General features: G+C 38.4%; 1 protein-coding gene and 1 non-coding gene across 11 annotated transcripts in view; both read left to right on the top strand.

The window, feature by feature from the left end:
• The window catches only part of PUM1 (pumilio RNA binding family member 1), a 125,751-nt gene that overhangs the window by 99,549 nt on the left and 7,818 nt on the right, over window positions 1-18,384 (top strand). For 6 of the 10 annotated variants that reach the window (XM_069479689.1, XM_069479694.1, XM_069479693.1 and 3 more), the window contains 6 exons: window positions 5,687-5,954; window positions 7,206-7,335; window positions 9,271-9,405; window positions 13,162-13,299; window positions 15,973-16,098; window positions 16,898-17,019. In XM_069479689.1, the coding sequence (XP_069335790.1) occupies window positions 5,687-5,954; window positions 7,206-7,335; window positions 9,271-9,405; window positions 13,162-13,299; window positions 15,973-16,098; window positions 16,898-17,019 (919 nt within the window). The remainder of the gene's footprint in view (window positions 1-5,686; window positions 5,955-7,205; window positions 7,336-9,270; window positions 9,406-13,161; window positions 13,300-15,972; window positions 16,099-16,897; window positions 17,020-18,384) is intronic. The other 4 variants (XM_069479690.1, XM_069479695.1, XM_069479687.1 and 1 more) reach the window with 1 other exon arrangement.
• Window positions 10,302-10,386, top strand: LOC138391155 (small nucleolar RNA SNORD103/SNORD85). The gene has a single exon (XR_011234769.1). It is a non-coding gene; the product is annotated as a small nucleolar RNA SNORD103/SNORD85 (small nucleolar RNA).

The following is an 18,384-nucleotide window of genomic DNA, read 5'->3' as shown; positions in this document are numbered from 1 at the left end:
TTTTATTTTGATGAGGTCCAGTTTGTCGTGATTTCTTATCATGCTAAGAAATCTTTGCCAAACTCAAGGTTGTGGAAGATTTTCTCATGTTTTGTTCTAAAAATTATTATTTTAGCTCTTACATTAAGTCTGTGATCCATTTTAGTTAATTTTGTGTATTATGTGAAATCAGAATTCATCCTTTTACATGTGGATATCTAGTTGTTTCAGCACCATTTGCCTTAGCAAATTTTTGTAACTTTCAGTGTCCAGGTCTTGTACTTCTTCTGTTAAATTTCTTCCTGATAGTGTATTTTTTGGATGCTATTGTGAATGGAATTGTATTCTAGTTTTATTTTTGGATTGATTGTTGGTTGCTTATAGAATACAGTTTATTTTTGCATATTGATCTTGTGACCTTCCTATAATTGTTTATTAGTAGTTCTGATGGTTTTCGGTGGATTCCTTAGGGTTTACTATATATAGCATCGTAATCACCTGAGAATAAAAAAATTTCTAATCTGTATGCCTTTTATTTGTTTTTGTTGCCCGATTACACTAGGTAGAATGTCCAGTATCAGTTGAACATCCCAAATCCAAGAATCTGGAATCTGAAATGCTATAAAATCCAAAACTTTTTGAGTGTTGCCATTGACACTCAAAGGAAACACTCATTGGAGCATTTCCGATTTCAGATTTTCAGATTTGGGATGCTCAACTGGTAAGTATAATGCAAATATTCCAAAATTTGAAAAAGTTCGAAATCTGAAACATTTATGGTCCCAAGCATCTCACTCAGATAAGGGATACTCAGAGTAAAGTGCTCATCTTCTACTGTTAAGTATTACTGTTAGCTTTTAGTAGATGCCTTTTTTTTTTTTTTTTTTTTTTGAGACAGAGTCTCGCTCTATTGCCTGGGCTAGAGTGCCGTGGTGTCAGCCTAGCTCACAGCAACCTCAAACTCCTGGGGTCAAGGGATCTTCCTACCTCAGCCTCCTGAGTAGCTGGGACTGCAGGCATGTACCAGCACTCCTGGCAAATTTTTTTCTATATTTTTAGTTGTCTGGCTAATTTCTTTATATTTTTAGTAGAGACGGGGTCTCACTCTTGCTCAGGCTGGTCTCGCCTGGCCTCCCAGAGTGCTTAGGATTACAGGCGTGAGCCACTGCACCTGGCCTAGTATATGCCCTTTTTAGGTTGAAAATACTTCCTTCTATCCCAAGTTTCTTGAGCATTTTTGTTGTTTTATTGTGAATGGGTTTGGGCTTTTGTCAAATGATTTTTATGCATTTATTGCTGATCATGTGGTTTTTAATCCTTTATTCTGTGAATATTATATTAATTGATTTTTAGATGTTAATCCAACTTTGCCTTGCATGGATAAATCCTAGTTGGTTGTGTTGGATTCAGTTTGCTAATATTTTTGTTGAGGATATTTGCATCTGTATTCATGAAGGGTGTGTGTTGTTTTCCTTTCTTGTGACTTGTTTATGTAACTGGGTATCAGGGTGATGGTGACTTTACAGCATGAATTTGGAAGTGTGCCGCCCCCCTCTATTTTCTGGAAGAGTTAGTGGGGTGTTAACATTATTTCTTCTTTAAACATTTGATAGAATTCACCAGGTAATCTGTCTTGGCCTGGGTGTTTATTTGTGGCAAGATTTTTATTTACTAATTCAGTTTCTTTACGTTTTATAGCTCTTGTAGATTCAGATTTTGTGTTTGTTTCTTCTTGAGTCAATTTTGGTAATTTGTGACTTCCTAGGAATTTGTTCATTTCATCTAAGCTGCTAGGTTTGTTCACATAAAACTTGTAATATTTAATAAGTGAAATCCTTTCTCACTCAATCTCTCCATCTTTCCAACACAGGAATGTGTACATATAAAAGTTTTCGTGTTCCTGAGCAAGTATTTTGTTGGGATTAAGTATGTTTTAACATTTCCTTTAATAGTAATTTTCCATAATTATTAATAATAATTAATGTATTATTAACAACTAGATTTACAACTCATGTGTGGTTTATATGTGGGTTAGATGAATCACTTAGGCTCTTACTTATGACTAAAACATTCATCTCTAGTAAATTCTCTCTCATCTCAAAGAGAGTAAGGGATGTGTATGTGAGTGTCCCAAAAGTCTGATTCTTAATGGTTTCATGTCCTGTCTGCCCACAGATCTCTCTTCACCCTACATCCATTCCCTCCTCATTTCTTGGAATGCTCCTCCATACTTATGGTTTTCTGCACAGTCCCCAGGTTGTGCCATTTAAAAACTTAAGCATCAAGAGGTAGCACATATAGTTTTTTAAGTGCATGGTTGACGACCCCCAGGCTTTTTATGTGTCTTGAAAAGAAAAATGGTGTGCTTGTTGTTCATTCCTATATGAATGAAATATAGTAAAAATGAGCTCAAAAGTTTGTTAATCTGTCCAGGGCAAAAAAATGTAAGCATTTAGTTGTTTTTTTTTTTTTTATCATGATAGAATATCTTCCTAAAATTTATTCTTTCTGTCCTTTATGTTCAGGTTCTATGTGTCTTTAGTCTTTTAGGAAAAGCAAAACTCAAAACACAAAATGCCTTTCTCTGTCCTTGCTTGAGCTGAAGTAGGAGTTTCTAAGTTATTGGTCAGTAACCTATACTAATTTTTTACCAGTCATGTATGTGACTTGTGATTCTAAATCAAAATGCAGTGTTTTGTGATTTCTCACCTGGTTTTCTGAAAAAGACTTATCATCTGTAAAAATAACCATTTGAAAATTAATATGCTTAGAACGTATTATTTTGGTGCACTAAAGATAATCTGTATTAGGTTTATTTTAATTTAGGGGTACCTTGATGTGATGTTGGGGAGAACTTATTTTTAAAATATTTTGATGAACACTGTTGCTTCTACCTGTATTAAATACAGAGCCAAGTGTTGGGGACCTTGGGAGTTTTCTTTAAAGGTGGAAAGGCAGGACTTTGACAGTTAGGCATCTATTAGATCTATGAGTACAAAAAGCAAATAAACAAGAACATTCCACGTAGCAAGAGGATGGAATACTAGATGGCCGCTGGCAGAAAACCCTTTTATAGAATTATGTAAAACAACTGAAGCACATAATTTTTAAGCCCTTACTTTCTGTGGAAATTTGTAAGCCCTATGAAGTCCACCACTGACAAAATACTGTAGAAAACAGTGAAGTCAATAAGAGGCTCCCTTTGAATCCTTAAGAGAAATGTTCATTTAAAAAAAAAAAACAGGTATTGTAAATTTAAACACCTCAGTGCTCTAGTGGTTTGGGTACAAGTACATGTAGGTGTTCAGACTACCATGAATTGGAAAACACATTTCTGCACATTCTCCATCTACATGAGATTAATTCAACAGATATTTACTGTTGGTCTACTATTCGCCACACATCTTTTCAAAAATAGCAAGAGAACACTAATTTTAAGAAACTTTAAGCGTTGGCTTAATGTTTAAAGAAATATTGCTTGGCCCAAGTAAAATATGTCTGTGAACTGTCAGATTGCCATTTACAATCTGGTACTTGGGGAAATTTCTTTTCCCTTTCAGAAACTTGTATATTTCTTCCTTTCTTAATAACAAAAGCTGTGTGTGTGTGTATGTGTGTGCGTTTGTGCCTGTATGGTATATACCTATCTGGCATCCAAGGAGACAAGAGCCAAAAATCAAAACTTCAGGGTAAATGTATAAATCTTTATTATAGGCATATTAACAGCTGTTCACTCTAGCCCTTTGTCTTACAGCTTAGTCAGCTTGCTTTTGGCCACAGCAACAGAAAACCCAACTAATAGCGGCTTAAACAATAAGTGCGTTTATTGGCTCGTGTAACTGGAAGTATAGTGGGAGGGCAGTATTCAGGGTTGGTTTGTCCTGTCATGAAATATTGTCACCAAGGACAGGCTACCTTTTACTATACCTTCACTTTGGTCAGTGACCAGGTTCTTAAAATCCCTTTAAATTGTTTTCAAAACTTGTGTGTTCATACCACTCCTTCGTAGGCACGTTTGTTGCTATTGTCACACTCTCCTAGCACCTGCTGACCTGCCTTATTACTGTCTCTTTGCCCATTTCTCCCCAGTCTCAGACAGGTAAGAAAGAATTGTTTCTGAAATAAAGAACAGTCATGGCTACCGTTTCTTTTCATATAAACCTCCTTTCTTCCTTTCCTTTAAAACATGTTTTCCATTTGGATTAAGAGATACTGTGGAATTGTGACAAGAATAGCAATGTGTCCTATAGAACGACAAAACTTGATGTAAAGGAGTCTGGAAATGAGTCTCGTGTAATTGCAAGGGCTCTGACCCCTGGAGTCAAGATCCTTGTTTGGGATTCTCGCCGTGACAATTTTAGGTTTTGTGTCTTTGGATAACAAACATTTCATCTCTCTGGGACTTAATTTTCTCTTCCATAAATGGGAACTAAAACCCCCTTTTTCAAAATGCCAGCGAGAATTTGGTAGAAAGTGTGCATGAGAAACTTCTAGTACAGAACTAGTCTTAGGATAAAACGATCAGTAAATATTTTTCGAATTTTAACATGGAGCCGGTTCCTTTTGGTTCTATCACTTTCATTGATCCCAAACTTTAGAAGCTGAGCCCAGGAATTCCATTAGGTCCAAGCCAGGTATCTTTTTGTTGCTACCATTATACTCCAAACCATTCATTAAAACTCCTGGAAAAGTTTAATAAGCAGTTCATGTTGGGTGACTTTTCTCACATATTCTGAATTGTTATTCATCTAAGCTCTTTGTGGTTTATGTGCTATTTCTTACCTACTTTGCTTTTTTTTTTAAGAGGGGGAAAAATTCAAAAAAGGTTATACAGTGCAATCTAAAGTTAACAAAAAGGAACCAGTGTTAAAAAAAATCAAACTATATTCATATAATTTATCATGCTGCTTTACATTTTGATAAGCCTTTGGTCATACTTCTGTTTCATCTGTCTAGAGTTTCACAATTACTTGTCATGAGTCAAAACAGCAGTATAAGTGGCATGAAGATTGTTGCTACTACATTCATTTTAGGCTGTGTCCCAATAGAAATTGTTAAGAGCTGCCCATTTGTGATTAAGAACTCAAAAATCTTCCATTTCCAAGTAGAAGGTTTTTCTACCCCTTTGTGTTTTTCATCCTTGGCTCGGGATGTCTTAGTGATTTTCACACTTTTATTTAGCAGCAAAATCATTCCTTCAAAGAATGCTTTCTCAGAGGTCCCCTATAATTAAACAGACTAATCTGGATACCTTGACGTTTTAGGGTGGGTTTCATATGGGACAGTAGGGGTTATTCAAGAATGGAGGGAATTTCCATGGAGCTCACAGTGGAAAACCTCTGAAATCTCAGTGTGTTTTGTATTTTCTGAGTCCTTACTGCTGGTGCTCCGGTGCTGGGTTCACATGGTAGGCATGTTTCTTCCTCTTTTTACTTATTAAGGGCTGTGCTTACTATTGCTTCATTCTTGCTAGCAGTCTGCTAGCAGTGGTAAAGGGGTTCCCCTCTCTATCTTTGTGTAAGTTTCCTTCCAGGTTGGTGAGTTGGCTTTATAAAAGTCATGATACTAATAGAATTATCTCAACACAAAAGCAACAGAATTGAAGAAATCAGAGATGATGCAGGCTTTCATGTGTGGGATGCTTTTTCCTTTCTTGAATGAAGTTCCTTAAGAGTGGTCTTAAGTTCTTCTGTTCTGTAACCAACAGGAGGACTCACAAACGGCAGTGGGAGATACATTTCTGCTGCTCCGGGCGCTGAAGCCAAGTACCGCAGTGCCAGCAGCGCCTCCAGCCTCTTCAGCCCCAGCAGCACCCTTTTTTCTTCCTCTCGTTTGCGATATGGAATGTCCGATGTCATGCCCTCTGGCAGGAGCAGGCTTTTGGAAGATTTTCGAAACAACCGGTACCCTAATTTACAACTGCGCGAGATTGCTGGACATATAATGGAGTTCTCCCAAGACCAGCATGGGTCCAGGTGAGGACTTGGCTTTGGCACTTAAGGTAACTGAAATCTTAATGCCTTCAATTCTTTGCTGCAGATAGGTATATACTAAAATAAATTGCCATAAAGTAATTTAAATAAAGCATGCCTCTTGGTATACTTCCCATTATTTATTTCGGAGGGATGTGAGGTGAGGGTCACTGGAAAAACAAGTGTTTGAAAAGAGCCATTGGCAGTCTGGATCACATGCTTAACCTTTTACCTTTGTGAAAGAGTTAGCCCAGTGTTTCTGGTTCATAAGCATCTCCAAAAAATTCTACAGTATAAGAAACAGAAACACGAACACAAAGACATACATACATGCTTGCTACCGTAAGCATTATGAAGAATCTTTTGCTCTGAAAAAGACGTTTTAAAAATATAAGTTTGGATCTTGGTTGCATAAGACAACTGTACCACTTTTCTTTGTCGTTCTACTCTGTGGAAGTGACAGTCTGTGTAGACATGAGAATAGAAGACAGAATTCAGCTTGGGCTACCCCTCCTGTTTGGCTGCGCCAGTGGGCTCATAGAAGGGGAACCTGGTCCTGGGGAAAAGCAGAATTATGGTGACATCACCCACCCTTCTTTCCCATTTCTCTGTTTCCATTTTTGTTGCTTTCTCTTTGTCCAGTGAAGCAGCTTCTAAAGAACCCACCTCCTCTTTTAAGTTCTACCAGCTTGCTCCTGGGAAAGGATTTTTCATATTTGGATCTTATAGGCCAGATTCAGAGGCAACATGATTTTCCTGAACTAAAAAAGCCAAACTGAGTAGCTGCTACTTCAGAAGATAATGAATACTGTTTTATATGAAAATGAGTTAAAGAATAGTAAGGATCATAATCTTTGAGTTCGTTGATGTGGGACTGGTTCCTAAAGGCAAATGTCAAGTAGAGTATAGCCTGTGCTATGCCTGCCTCCACTCCCTCCTCCCCACCTCCGCACCGCCTGCCACCCAGCGCATAAATACGGTTTAGTACGTATGCCTTACTAGAATGCAGTGTACTAAAATTTAAATATACCTTTAAAAGTTCAGTTAAGTTTGAGAATACCTTCTCTTTTTTAGAAATTTTTCCTTTGACTCCAAGTGATTATATAACATTTAGTTTATTATGTACATATGTATGCACACATGCAACACTCATACTTAGTTTCAGAACTGATACAGTATATAAATTGAGTTACCCATGTTTACTTTCAAGTCTTTCTTAAATGCTGTGATTGCCCTTTTTACTTCGTATTTCAGATTCATTCAGCTGAAACTAGAGCGTGCCACACCAGCTGAGCGCCAGCTTGTCTTCAATGAAATCCTCCAGGCTGCTTACCAACTAATGGTGGATGTATTTGGAAATTACGTCATTCAGAAGTTCTTTGAAGTAAGCCTTTGTTCTTTCTATCCTTTGACTTCAGAGACTCTCCAGAGCATTTTGATCTTCATTAACCCTTTTTTAAGAATAGCAGTCCCATTCCAGTCCTCAAAGTGAAGTGTGTGTGGTCTTTTTGAAGCACATTTTAGTGTTTTTCCAGTTCGTAAGCAGCAATCTGTCTATTCTATATGGTTTAAATACCCAAGGAGATGATGCCAGTCTATTTTATTTTTATTCTTATTTCAGCATATTGTGGGGGTGCAAAAGTTTAGGTTACGTGTATTGCCCTTCTCCCCACCCCCACCGCTGAGTCAGAGCTTCAAACGTGTCCATCCCCTAGACAGTGCGCATCGCACTCATTATGGATGCCAATCTATTTTTAAATGTTTTTAGAACTGTTGTCCCTGTTTAGGACCCAGCATGTTGTTTCTGATTGTTATTATAGTTTCACTAAACATGTTACTTTTGAAGGAATAATCCATGTTAGATAATTTTAGCAGGATCACAATAAAATATTGAGAAAAATGAATTTTTAAAAAATGTTTTCCAGAAAACTATCTGTGAACACCAACTCCAGTATTTTTCGTCATAAATTAGAGTCACAGGAATTGTTAGATGCTGCTGCTTGGATAGTTGTCTGGCCTACCATGGTTCCTTATTTTACCTGTTAATTTGAGTAATGTCCACACTTATTATCATTGTCTTGGAAAGTATCCATGAGATTATTGAATTAATGTCTGTTTCCTCTATTAAAGTAAAATTTCAGAGAGGCAGGGATTTTTTTTGCTTACAGTTATAGTCCTGGATCTCTGGTGTTGGCAACCCCAAGTTATAAATCTAGAATGGCATGAAACATTGTGTGAAAAATCTGGTTTGGGGAGGAAAATGCTGGAACTCTGTATATCAACTGACACAACAGAGTTGTAAATGTCTTTTGTTTGATTTGTATGACAATTAAAAAAAATGACTTACAGCCTTGACCTTCTCAACTTTTTTCATGAAGACTTAATGTTCTTTGACCCTGAATTCTCCAGCTATAGACTAAGAAACCAATCTAAATGTGACTGGTATTATTTTTGATTTTAAAATGTCTTTACACTGCCATTTTGTCACACATGTAAAAATACAGAGCCCTCCAGCTGTGGAGCTAGATGCAGCTTGGGATGGCAGAACGCACACTGTGTTACAGCCATGTGATTTAGGGCAAGCTGGAGAACTTCCCTGGACCTTAGTGCCCTTGTGTGAAAAAAGAGGTTTGGATAGGCTAATAATTTATAAAGTCTCCTCTGGTCTACTTCAATAATAAAAAGCCAAGAATGGAGAATCATTTGAAGTAGAATTTTAACATTGATTATACTAACTTTTCCCCTCCAGAGTCCGTTGCCTTTATCAAGGACAGTATCAGTTCTTGGAGTGATGTAGAACACTAATTCAAAACAGAGTGTCCATGTGTACTTTGGCTTAAACTTCACGTAGGTGAAAGAACTTTTCAACCCATGGGCCTCAGACACCTGAAGTGCAGTAGATATGCTTATAAGAAGTCTTTGCGTCTGCACCAGACATTGTCTAAAGCCCGAAAAAAATAGTGTCTCCCATACATGTTATTCATTTTAAAATAGTTAAAAGTGTTCTTGTAATAGATTCATTTAATAGTATTAATGAATTAAGACAGCTTTGAGGAATTATATATTTGCTTAGCAGATACTAGTAGTGAACCTACTCCTGTTGGCTATCGGAGAAATTTTTTAACATTAAAAAGCATTCCTCATTATTAGAGGCTGCAAACTAGTGGCTTACAACAAAGGCTCTTTAAAAGGCTTAATCATAGGTAACAGGGCTAAAAGAGGTTATGTCAATGGTTGTTACAGAATAATGAATGCTTTACTTTCTCTGGTTTCTTTCCTTCTACCTAAGTAATGGTGTTCACCCACACATTGTGTCTAGTTTGGCAGCCTTGAACAGAAGCTGGCTTTGGCAGAACGAATTCGAGGCCATGTCCTGTCATTGGCATTACAGATGTATGGCTGCCGTGTTATCCAGAAAGCTCTTGAATTTATTCCCTCAGACCAGCAGGTAATTGTAAGTTTCCCCTTTAACTTTTCTCTTGGTGTTTGGTGTTTCTCCATGGTACATGTCGTGAACGCTGCAAATCTGTCAGTCTTCAGTTTTCTTTTATAGTTTTACTTTGGTGCTTATGGCTGCTTTTCTGTGCATGGCAAGCATGAACTGTGCAGTTAATTTTGTAATTTTCTAGTCAATCAAGTGTTTTTTGTTAAAACCAGTGGTTTTCAACACTCTTCCCTTTGACTAGAACTTAGCCTTTAGTAGGTGCAATTTATAGGTGGATCTTTTTGTTTGCCAAGAATTAAAGCAGATAAAATGTCAGTAAGTTATCATTTTTTTCTACCTGAACTGAGCATTCCAACAAACCAAACTTTCTTCCAGCGCACCTTCCATTTTCCTTCACCGCCCCCACCCCTTGTTCTTTCACCAACGTTTACTGAACAAGGTCCTGCCCAGTGCAGAGCATGGCCTGGCACGTGGACCTGATGCCCACTCTGTGCCAGACACCAGCAGCGCACAGGGACTACTAAGACCTGATCCTGCCCACAGAGCACAGTTTGCTGGGGAAGATCAGGGAAGGCAGTGGAGAGCACTGAGAGGGGACCCTCAACCTGCCCAGAGTCCCAGAGGGACAGCATTGCAGGCAAAGACAAGGTTAAAGAGGAGTCAGGGCCAAGGGGACAGAACCCACCTAATGAGGCCCATGGCTTCAGGAATCGTCATGGAGCAAGTCCAGCCAGCACTGCACAGACCACAGAGCCCAGGAAGCAAAACGAGCCCACAGGCAGGGTGTGCTGCAGCTGTGTGTGTGCTGGGCAGTGCCAGCCTCGAGGTGCTTCTTATCTGAACCTTCAGCTTTTGGGCCCTGAGCTCCCTCAGCCCTTCTCCCTTGAGGGGTTGGTCGGCCACTGTCTGGCAGTGATGACCCACTTGCCCTCACTGAGAACAAAGTTCGATAATGAGAATCTTTGTTATGGACTCAGGTTCTGAGCCAGACAAGACACCCACCCCCTCTGATTCATCCTAAACCAAAGCACTGCCCTGGCGCTGGTGATGGCAGTTGAAGGCTGGGGGAGTCCAAAGTCCTTAAAGCCGCGAGTGTCATAGATGTGTGGGTCAAGACGCTGGTGAAGCACCGGGAATGTTGGAGACACACAGGTTTCATGTTCAGTCATTCAGTGCTCAGTACTATTGGACATGCAGCATTAATAAGAAAGTGTTGTTTGTAAGTAATTATAAGCTGATGTGAAGGTATTTTTATTTTTCTTATAATATTTAGATCATTATCAATTTAAATTTTTCCTGAGATTTTCATATATAGTTAAATTTTGCCTCTGTAATTTTCTTTGTTCTTTTAAACACGGACATTTCTGCCTCTTTTCTCGACTGGGATGCCCACTTGCCTAAAGAAAGCAGAAATATGACAGTTTCTCATACATTTTTCCCATCTTTGCCTTCTCCCATGAATGTGGTAAATTGTTGAGTTTTGTCTTTGGCTTTTCAAATTGTACTGTTTTCTAATTGGTTGGCCACATCATAATAGATTTTTTTAAAAACTAACCTCTTTTCTTTCCCTCCACACTCTGTTGTTCTTTTCTATCTTACATTTCTGTGTGTCTTTTTTGTGGTCATGTGGTGTCTTGTTCTGAGCCTGAACTACTACTCTTCGTGCTATGGGTAATTTACTGTTTTCTTGATGCAGATTTATTATTTAAGGGGCAGTTAGCTTATCTTCAGTGGAATTTTTACTTCTTTTGCATCAAGAGAATATTTAGGGAAGCCATCTCCCCTTCATTTTCTTTACAGTGTTCCTTGCCTTTATATAAGCGTCATTCTCTAGTTATCAATCATTCACGTAATTACATTTCCAGAGAAAACTATCCTCTTCTGACATCTGATTGATTGCTTTAGGAAACTTTTACAGTGTCTCTTAGCTTTTGCTTCTTTAGTTCCTGGCATTATAATCTTTAATTTCTTTAATGAGATGATATCTTAGTTACTTTGACATGCTCAGGGATTTAAGACATTACATTCATTAACATTACTATTTTAAAGTGACTAGTGGTCTTCTAACATAAATACAGAGTCAGCACAGTGGAGCTAATATGCAGACATTGGAGACAGCAAGGAAATTGGGCAGCAGGTACTAGGGCACATCCATGGTGCAGGCGTTTAACTTTAAGATACCCAAGACCTGAGGCAGTGGGTTTTGGGGAAGGGCTTTGGTCAGAATCCTAGTGTTCTCGTTCTGTATTCCCTGTCATCTTCACCCATTTCCTATGCACACACAAACCCTCAGTTTCTGGCTATTTGTCAAGGAAAAGAGAATAGATGTTGGAATCACAGCTTGGGCTAGAATTCTGATTCTGTCACTTTCTATCTGTAATTTTAAATATGTGGTTAACCCCTCTTAGTCTCAGTTTCTTCATATGTACGAGTATTGGCAGTGTACAGGAGAATACATAGTTAACAGCTCTGTTTGCTGACACACTGATTTACTGTGTGGTGGAGACAGATTGCTTGGATTTGAATCTACGTCTGTGACTTTGAAAAAGTCTTGGTTTCCCTGTCTGTAACAGTTTTTCCACTCCTTAGGATTGTTAGGAGAATTCAGTGAATTAAAACATGTTAAGCACTTTAGAAGTATGCCTTACTTAGGGTAAATACTAGGTTTTTTGTTTTTGTTGTTTTTAATTTTTGGAGACTGAATTTCACTTTGTCACCCTGGGTAGAGTACAGTGGCATCATCATAGCTCACTGCAACCTCAAACTCCTGGGCTCAAGCAATCCTCCTGCCTCAGCCCTCTTGAGTAGCTGAGATTACAGGTATGCTCCATGATGCCTGGCCAAGCTTTTTCTTTTTTCTATTTTTTTTTCTTTTTTCTATTTTTTTTTTTTTGTTTTGTTTTTTATAGTAGAGATTGCTCTTGCTCAGGCTGATCTTGAACTCCTAAGCTCAAGCAAATCCTCCTGCCTCAGCCTCCCAGCGTGCTAGGATTACAGGCATGAGCCACCATGCCCAGCCTAAACTCTAGGCTATTAACTACTATCATTATTAATAATACATACCTCATAGGGTTGTCATAATAAAAACATGATATATGTGAAATTCTTTAATGCAGTGTACAAATAGTATCCAACAGTTATTTTTACTTTACAATGGTTTGAAAGCAATATACCTTCAGTAGAAACTGTACTTTGAATTTTGCATTTTGATCTTTTATTTTTTTATTATAAATTTTTTTATTGTAAGATAGGCCATGTGTTAGATGATTTTGTCCAACTGTAGGCTAATATACATGTTCTGAGCACATTAAAGTAGGCTAGGCTAAGCTATGATTTTTGATAGGTGTATTAAATGGATTTTTGATTTCCGATATTTTCAATTCACAGTGGGTTTATTGGGATGTAATCCCATTGTAAATTAAGGAGCATCTGTACTTGATAATGGGCTTCTTTCTATTTGAAGATGTCTGTAAGTTTTTAAAGCTCCAAGAGGTCTTTTACAAGTTAGAGATCCTTTTGGGTACTGCTTACTGTTGTGGTAAATTTGTTGTAAATTTTACTGTATAGTATTAATAAATTGCTAACGCATGAAAAAACTCAAGTCCTCACTTGTTGCCACATTGTCATTGTGCCAGTTAAGTTGTTCCACTTTCATTATCACAGATTCCCTGTTTGGTGCTTTTGTGTTTGGTAAGGAGAACATCGACTGTCCAGGTGTTTGCTTGCTGTGATTCTGGGGGTACTTTCTTGCTTTATTTCCCGTAGAACGAGATGGTTCGGGAACTAGATGGCCACGTCTTGAAGTGTGTGAAAGACCAAAATGGCAATCATGTGGTTCAGAAATGTATTGAATGTGTACAGCCCCAGTCTTTGCAGTTTATCATCGATGCGTTTAAAGGGCAGGTAAGTGACTTGGGAAAGAAATAATGGAAACAAATTGATGATTGTTTCCTTTGTGAAGAGAGAAACAGAATAAAATTTGTGGCATGTGTTCTCAACATGCTCAGTGTATTTTAGACTGCAGTAAAAAGCAATCCTCAGGCCAGGCGCGGTGGCTCACGCCTATAATCCTAGCACTCAGGGAGGCTGAGGCGGGTGGATCGCTCAAGGTCAGGAGTTCGAGACCAGCCTGAGCAAGAGTGAGACCCCGTCTCTACTAAAAATAGAAAGAAATTATCTGGCCAACTAAAAATATATATAGAAAAAATTAGCCGGGCATGGTGGCGCATGCCTGTAGTCCCAGCTACTCGGGAGTCTGAGGCAGGAGGATCCCTTGAGCCCAGGAGTTTGAGGTTGCTGTGAGCTAGGCTGATGCCACGGCACTCACTCTAGCCCGGGCAACAGAGAGAGACTCTTTCAAAAAAAAAAAAAGCAATCCTCTATAGTGGTGTCAAGTACCTAGCTCTGTGTCGTCAAGTCTCTTCCCTTAACCATCCATGGACCTTCTCTCCATCATTAATGCAGGTATCTGCTCACGTTGACATGAAACACTGTCTGTCAGAGTTGTTAAGATGAAATCTCATATTTGAAGAATAATTTTTTTCCCATGGTTAAGTGCTATTCTGATAATTTAAGGTTTTTATTGCTTCTTTAAAAATTCAGGTCTTTTACAGGTCATGTGTGAATATACTTTTAAAATAACAAGGTACTTTTTGCTTAATTTTTTTGGAGGGGATGTGGGGTGGATTAGTTTGAACTGTATTAAGTGGCCACATAACCAGAGATAGCTTCTAATTTCTCCTGTTTACCTGTATGTCCGAAGTCTTTTCTTAGCTACAGCTTCCAAGCAGAGTTTTTACTTTTATATGCCTTGGTTTTTCCAGAATTTCCTCTGAATTGGCTATAGTTTTTAATTTCTTTTGTTAAAAAAACGGTGTCCTCACACCTTCCTAAATTGGGTGAGACAGGAGATTAAAACATATCCCCTTCTTAGGTGTCTGAAATTGGGTCTTTTTTTAAGAAAGGGGTAAAAATGGGAAAAAGCAGATTTTCAGGTGTCAGTTGTGTGTACTAAGCCTAGATTAAAATGTGTGATTTAGAGTTCCTTGGGTTTTGTCATTTCCTCAATTACCAAAATGGTTATGTGGATTACAGACAGCATCCCAGGTGGTTATTGGGAGCTTCCGAGTTAATTTAAAAATGGTAGGTCTGTTTACTTTAAAATTAAGGTATTACATTTATGGAAATACATAACTAAAAAAGGTAAAACAATGAGGCCACCAGGAGAGAATATTTTCAAGATGAAACTGTCTGTCAAAGAATTGATAACTAGAATATTTAAAGAACCTCTGTAATCAAAAAGAACAATACAACATGATGCAAAAATGGGACCAAAAACACAAATTGACATTTCAAAAGAGAAACACAAATTGCCAGAAGACTTTTGGAAAAAATACTGAATTCCATTAGTATCAAGGAAAATGCCAAATGAAGCCACAAATGATAGACCATTTTCTATCCATTGGTTGCTGTGTGCTGGCGGGAATGTGGCGTCTGATACACAGCCATTTTTGAAAATAATTTAATATTGTCTTTCAAATTTCAATGTTTATATTTTTTGTGATCTAGCCTTCCTATCCTAGGTTTATACCTGGTGAAACATCTGTACCAGTATACCATAAGACTTATTTAGACATGTTTAAAACACCATTATTCCCCTAATAGGAAAAGACTAAGCAATCCAGATGTCCATAAGCAGGGGATTGGATTTTAAAAAAAATCTTACGTACTCAGCCAACAGCTTTCTGTACACCTATACAGAATAAACTACAGAAATCCACAGTATTTCAGGTGAATATTGGAAACATAATATTGGGTGAAATAAATCAAGTTGCTCTAGACTACAAGTGTAGCATTTTTTGTAAAGCTAAACTCTAGTAGAATCATACAGTCTGCTGTGTAAGTATACAGTTGTAAATGTAAAGCTGCATATATAAAATCATATGTAAAGCATTCAGTGTAGTGACTGACACTTGGTAAGCATCCAGTGAGTGTCAGCTATTGTTACTGCTCTTCTTCTTCCTCTTCTTAAGTGCAGATCTCAGGTACGTGTCATGCAGCTGGGAAGGGCAATGTCAAGATGGGATCTAAAGCCTGTGTGCTTTTCTGTTGCTCCAGACCCAACAAAAGAGGAAGCTTCTCTTATTGCTGAAAAACACCACAATTAAATTCAGAACATTTCATTGTTCTGCATCGTGTTATTGTGCCCATGTGAAAGCATTCAGGATTTGATCCCAGTCTTTCCATTTTCTATTTTTAACCCTATCCTTTGGAGAGGCTGTCAGTTGACACTCTTAACTGTGTTTTTGATGACCTTGACCAATTCCCTCTTTCCTTTTAAGCTTTTTAGAAAAGTCCTTTTCAGCTCTGAATGTATGCACATCTGTGGATTCCCAAAATAGTTAAGCAATGGGTTTATTTACACACACACACATCTCCTTATTATTTGTAGAGAGAACTTAAATGCCATTAAGTTCATTTTTGAAGTTCAGTGGGATAATACATATAAACAATACTGAGGCTTTGAAACTGGCAACTGTCATTTTTGCCTTTCTTTATTGTCTTTGTCTGCCCTAGGTCTTTGCTTTGTCCACGCATCCTTATGGCTGCCGAGTGATTCAGAGAATCCTGGAGCACTGTCTCCCTGACCAGACACTCCCTATTTTAGAGGAGCTTCACCAGCACACAGAGCAACTTGTACAGGTAGTGGACTTGCAGTCGGTGAACGGCAAACACCTGTGGGCTCGTGCAGGCCACAGTTGGTGTGTTTGGTAGCATAGATTCCAGAAAAGTTTAATGTGTTTAAAATGCCCATTGAATCTTTTGTGCATGATTTCATTCATAGCAGCCTTGTTTATGCTTTATGAATAATGAATAGATCCCTGGCCTTGGAGTCAGAAGATCTGGCTTCCAGAACTGTCATGGACTAGCTATGTTATCTTAGGTAGGCCATTTAATCCCTTTGGGTCTCAGTTGATGACATTGTCAAATGAACTAAGTGGATTGATTGGTTTGTTTGTTTTCCTTCCCCCTTTCTGGCTTTGTTACTTTTTCTGTTTTTACCACTGATTAAATAATTAGATATGGCGGTTTTGTTGGTCATAAACGTTTCCAGTTTTTCTCTGTTATGGACAGATAGATGCAGTGAATCGTTTGTGCATATGTTTGAAAAAAATAACTTTATTCCCATAATGCCCTGCCTTAAATAAAACATGCCTACTTTATTTCTATTACTTTTTTATAGTAATTTATGAAGACCCCAACTAGGATTTTGGGGTATAAACATGTATAGAAATATTCCATTGTTTAGTAATAATAATGTGTTCCTGTTTTGTAATTGTTACTACCTATCCATTTAGAAAATTGTTGTGTGTTCATTAGTGTTCAGATAAGCTGTCATGGTGCTAAAAGAAAGATAAGTGTTAATTAGGTGTTAGTTCTTACATAACCCACAGAATTGGTTTTTACATAAATTTTATTTCTATTGTCGCTTCTCAAACAGGATCAATATGGAAATTATGTAATCCAGCATGTATTGGAGCATGGTCGTCCTGAGGACAAAAGCAAAATTGTAGCAGAAATCCGAGGCAATGTACTTGTATTGAGTCAGCACAAATTTGCAAGGTACGTCCTTTGAGTTTCACGGACTGTTTCCCAGAAGAGAGGATTAATAGTATTTCAGCTATAGAGAGAAAAATTGAATTGTCATTCTTTTCTTTTTTTAAATATTTATTATTTTCAAAGTGTACATAGCTTGTAAAGTCAAATAGTTCTACTACAAGGTATCAATCATTAGAAGTCCCTTGGTGGGCTTCTTATTCCTCTAGAGTCAGTCACTTTGAAATATGGGGAATATATTTTTAAAGAATATAAGTATTGCACTTTGGCAAACTGAATTTTTTTTATTTTATTTTATTTTTTATTTTTTTTGAGACAGAGTCTCACTCTGTTGCCTGGGCTAGAGTGAGTGCCATGGCGTCAGCCCAGCTCGCAGCAACTCAAACTCCTGGGCTCAAGCGATCCTTCTGCCTCAGCCTCCTCCCGAGTAGCTGGGACTGCAGGCATGCGCCACCAGGCCCGGCTAATTTTTTCTGTATATATTTTTAGCTGTCTATATAATTTCATTCTATTTTTTTTAGTAGAGACGGGGTCTCGCTCTTGCTCAGACTAGTCTTGAACTCCTCACCTCGAGCGATCCTCCCGCCTTGGCCTCCCAGAGTGCTAGGACTACAGGCGTGAGCCACCGCGCCTGGCCAGAAATGATCTATTATTAATGGCTTTTAGCTTGTGGGCACTTCCCAGTCTGCTCCACACTGGGCAGCTAAAGCTGGAGTAGAAAGTAAGATTGAGGCAGGAGGATCATTTGAGGTCAGGAGTTCAAGACCAGCCTGGGCAACAAAGTGAGACCCCATGTCTACCAAAAACTAGCTGGGCGTGGTGGTGTGCGTCTGTCCTTCCAGCTACTTGGAAGACTGAGGCAGGAGGATCGCTTGAGCCTGGGAGTTTGAGGTTATAGTGAGCTATGATCTCGCCACTGCACAGCAGTGGGCAACACAGCAAAATCCTGTCTCTAGAAGAAAAGAAAGTCCTCAGTGTTCCCAGAGGGCAGAGTTTAGGGCAACCATGACTGAGAGAAATCCTGGAAAAGAACGAGAGGGAGGCCTCCTTTTAAACCTCCAAATGTCTAGCCAACCCCTGAACCACATTTACATGGGGCAAACTCAGAGAACTTGACTGAGGCTAAAAGAATTGAGCTGAAATTTCATCTGCTGCCCATTGCATGGAAGAAGTTTGCAGTTTGACTTCAGCCAAGTTAGCCACAATAAAAAGGGATGGGGGGAGTGCTTCTCTTTGGAGAGACATAACAGAAGTGTGAGTTTCTACAGTGTCTTCATGATGTCTAGATAACAGGAAAATGTGACCTGTACTCAGGAAAAAAAGAAATAAAAATCAATGAGTAGTTCTGAGATGACCCAGATGTTGGAATTA

Source organism: Eulemur rufifrons, chromosome 8, assembly GCF_041146395.1.
Source record: "Eulemur rufifrons isolate Redbay chromosome 8, OSU_ERuf_1, whole genome shotgun sequence".
In the NCBI taxonomy this organism is placed as follows: Eukaryota; Metazoa; Chordata; class Mammalia; order Primates; family Lemuridae; genus Eulemur; species Eulemur rufifrons.
The sequence above is the reverse complement of the archived record's forward strand: the minus strand, read 5'-3'. Positions and strand labels throughout refer to the sequence as shown.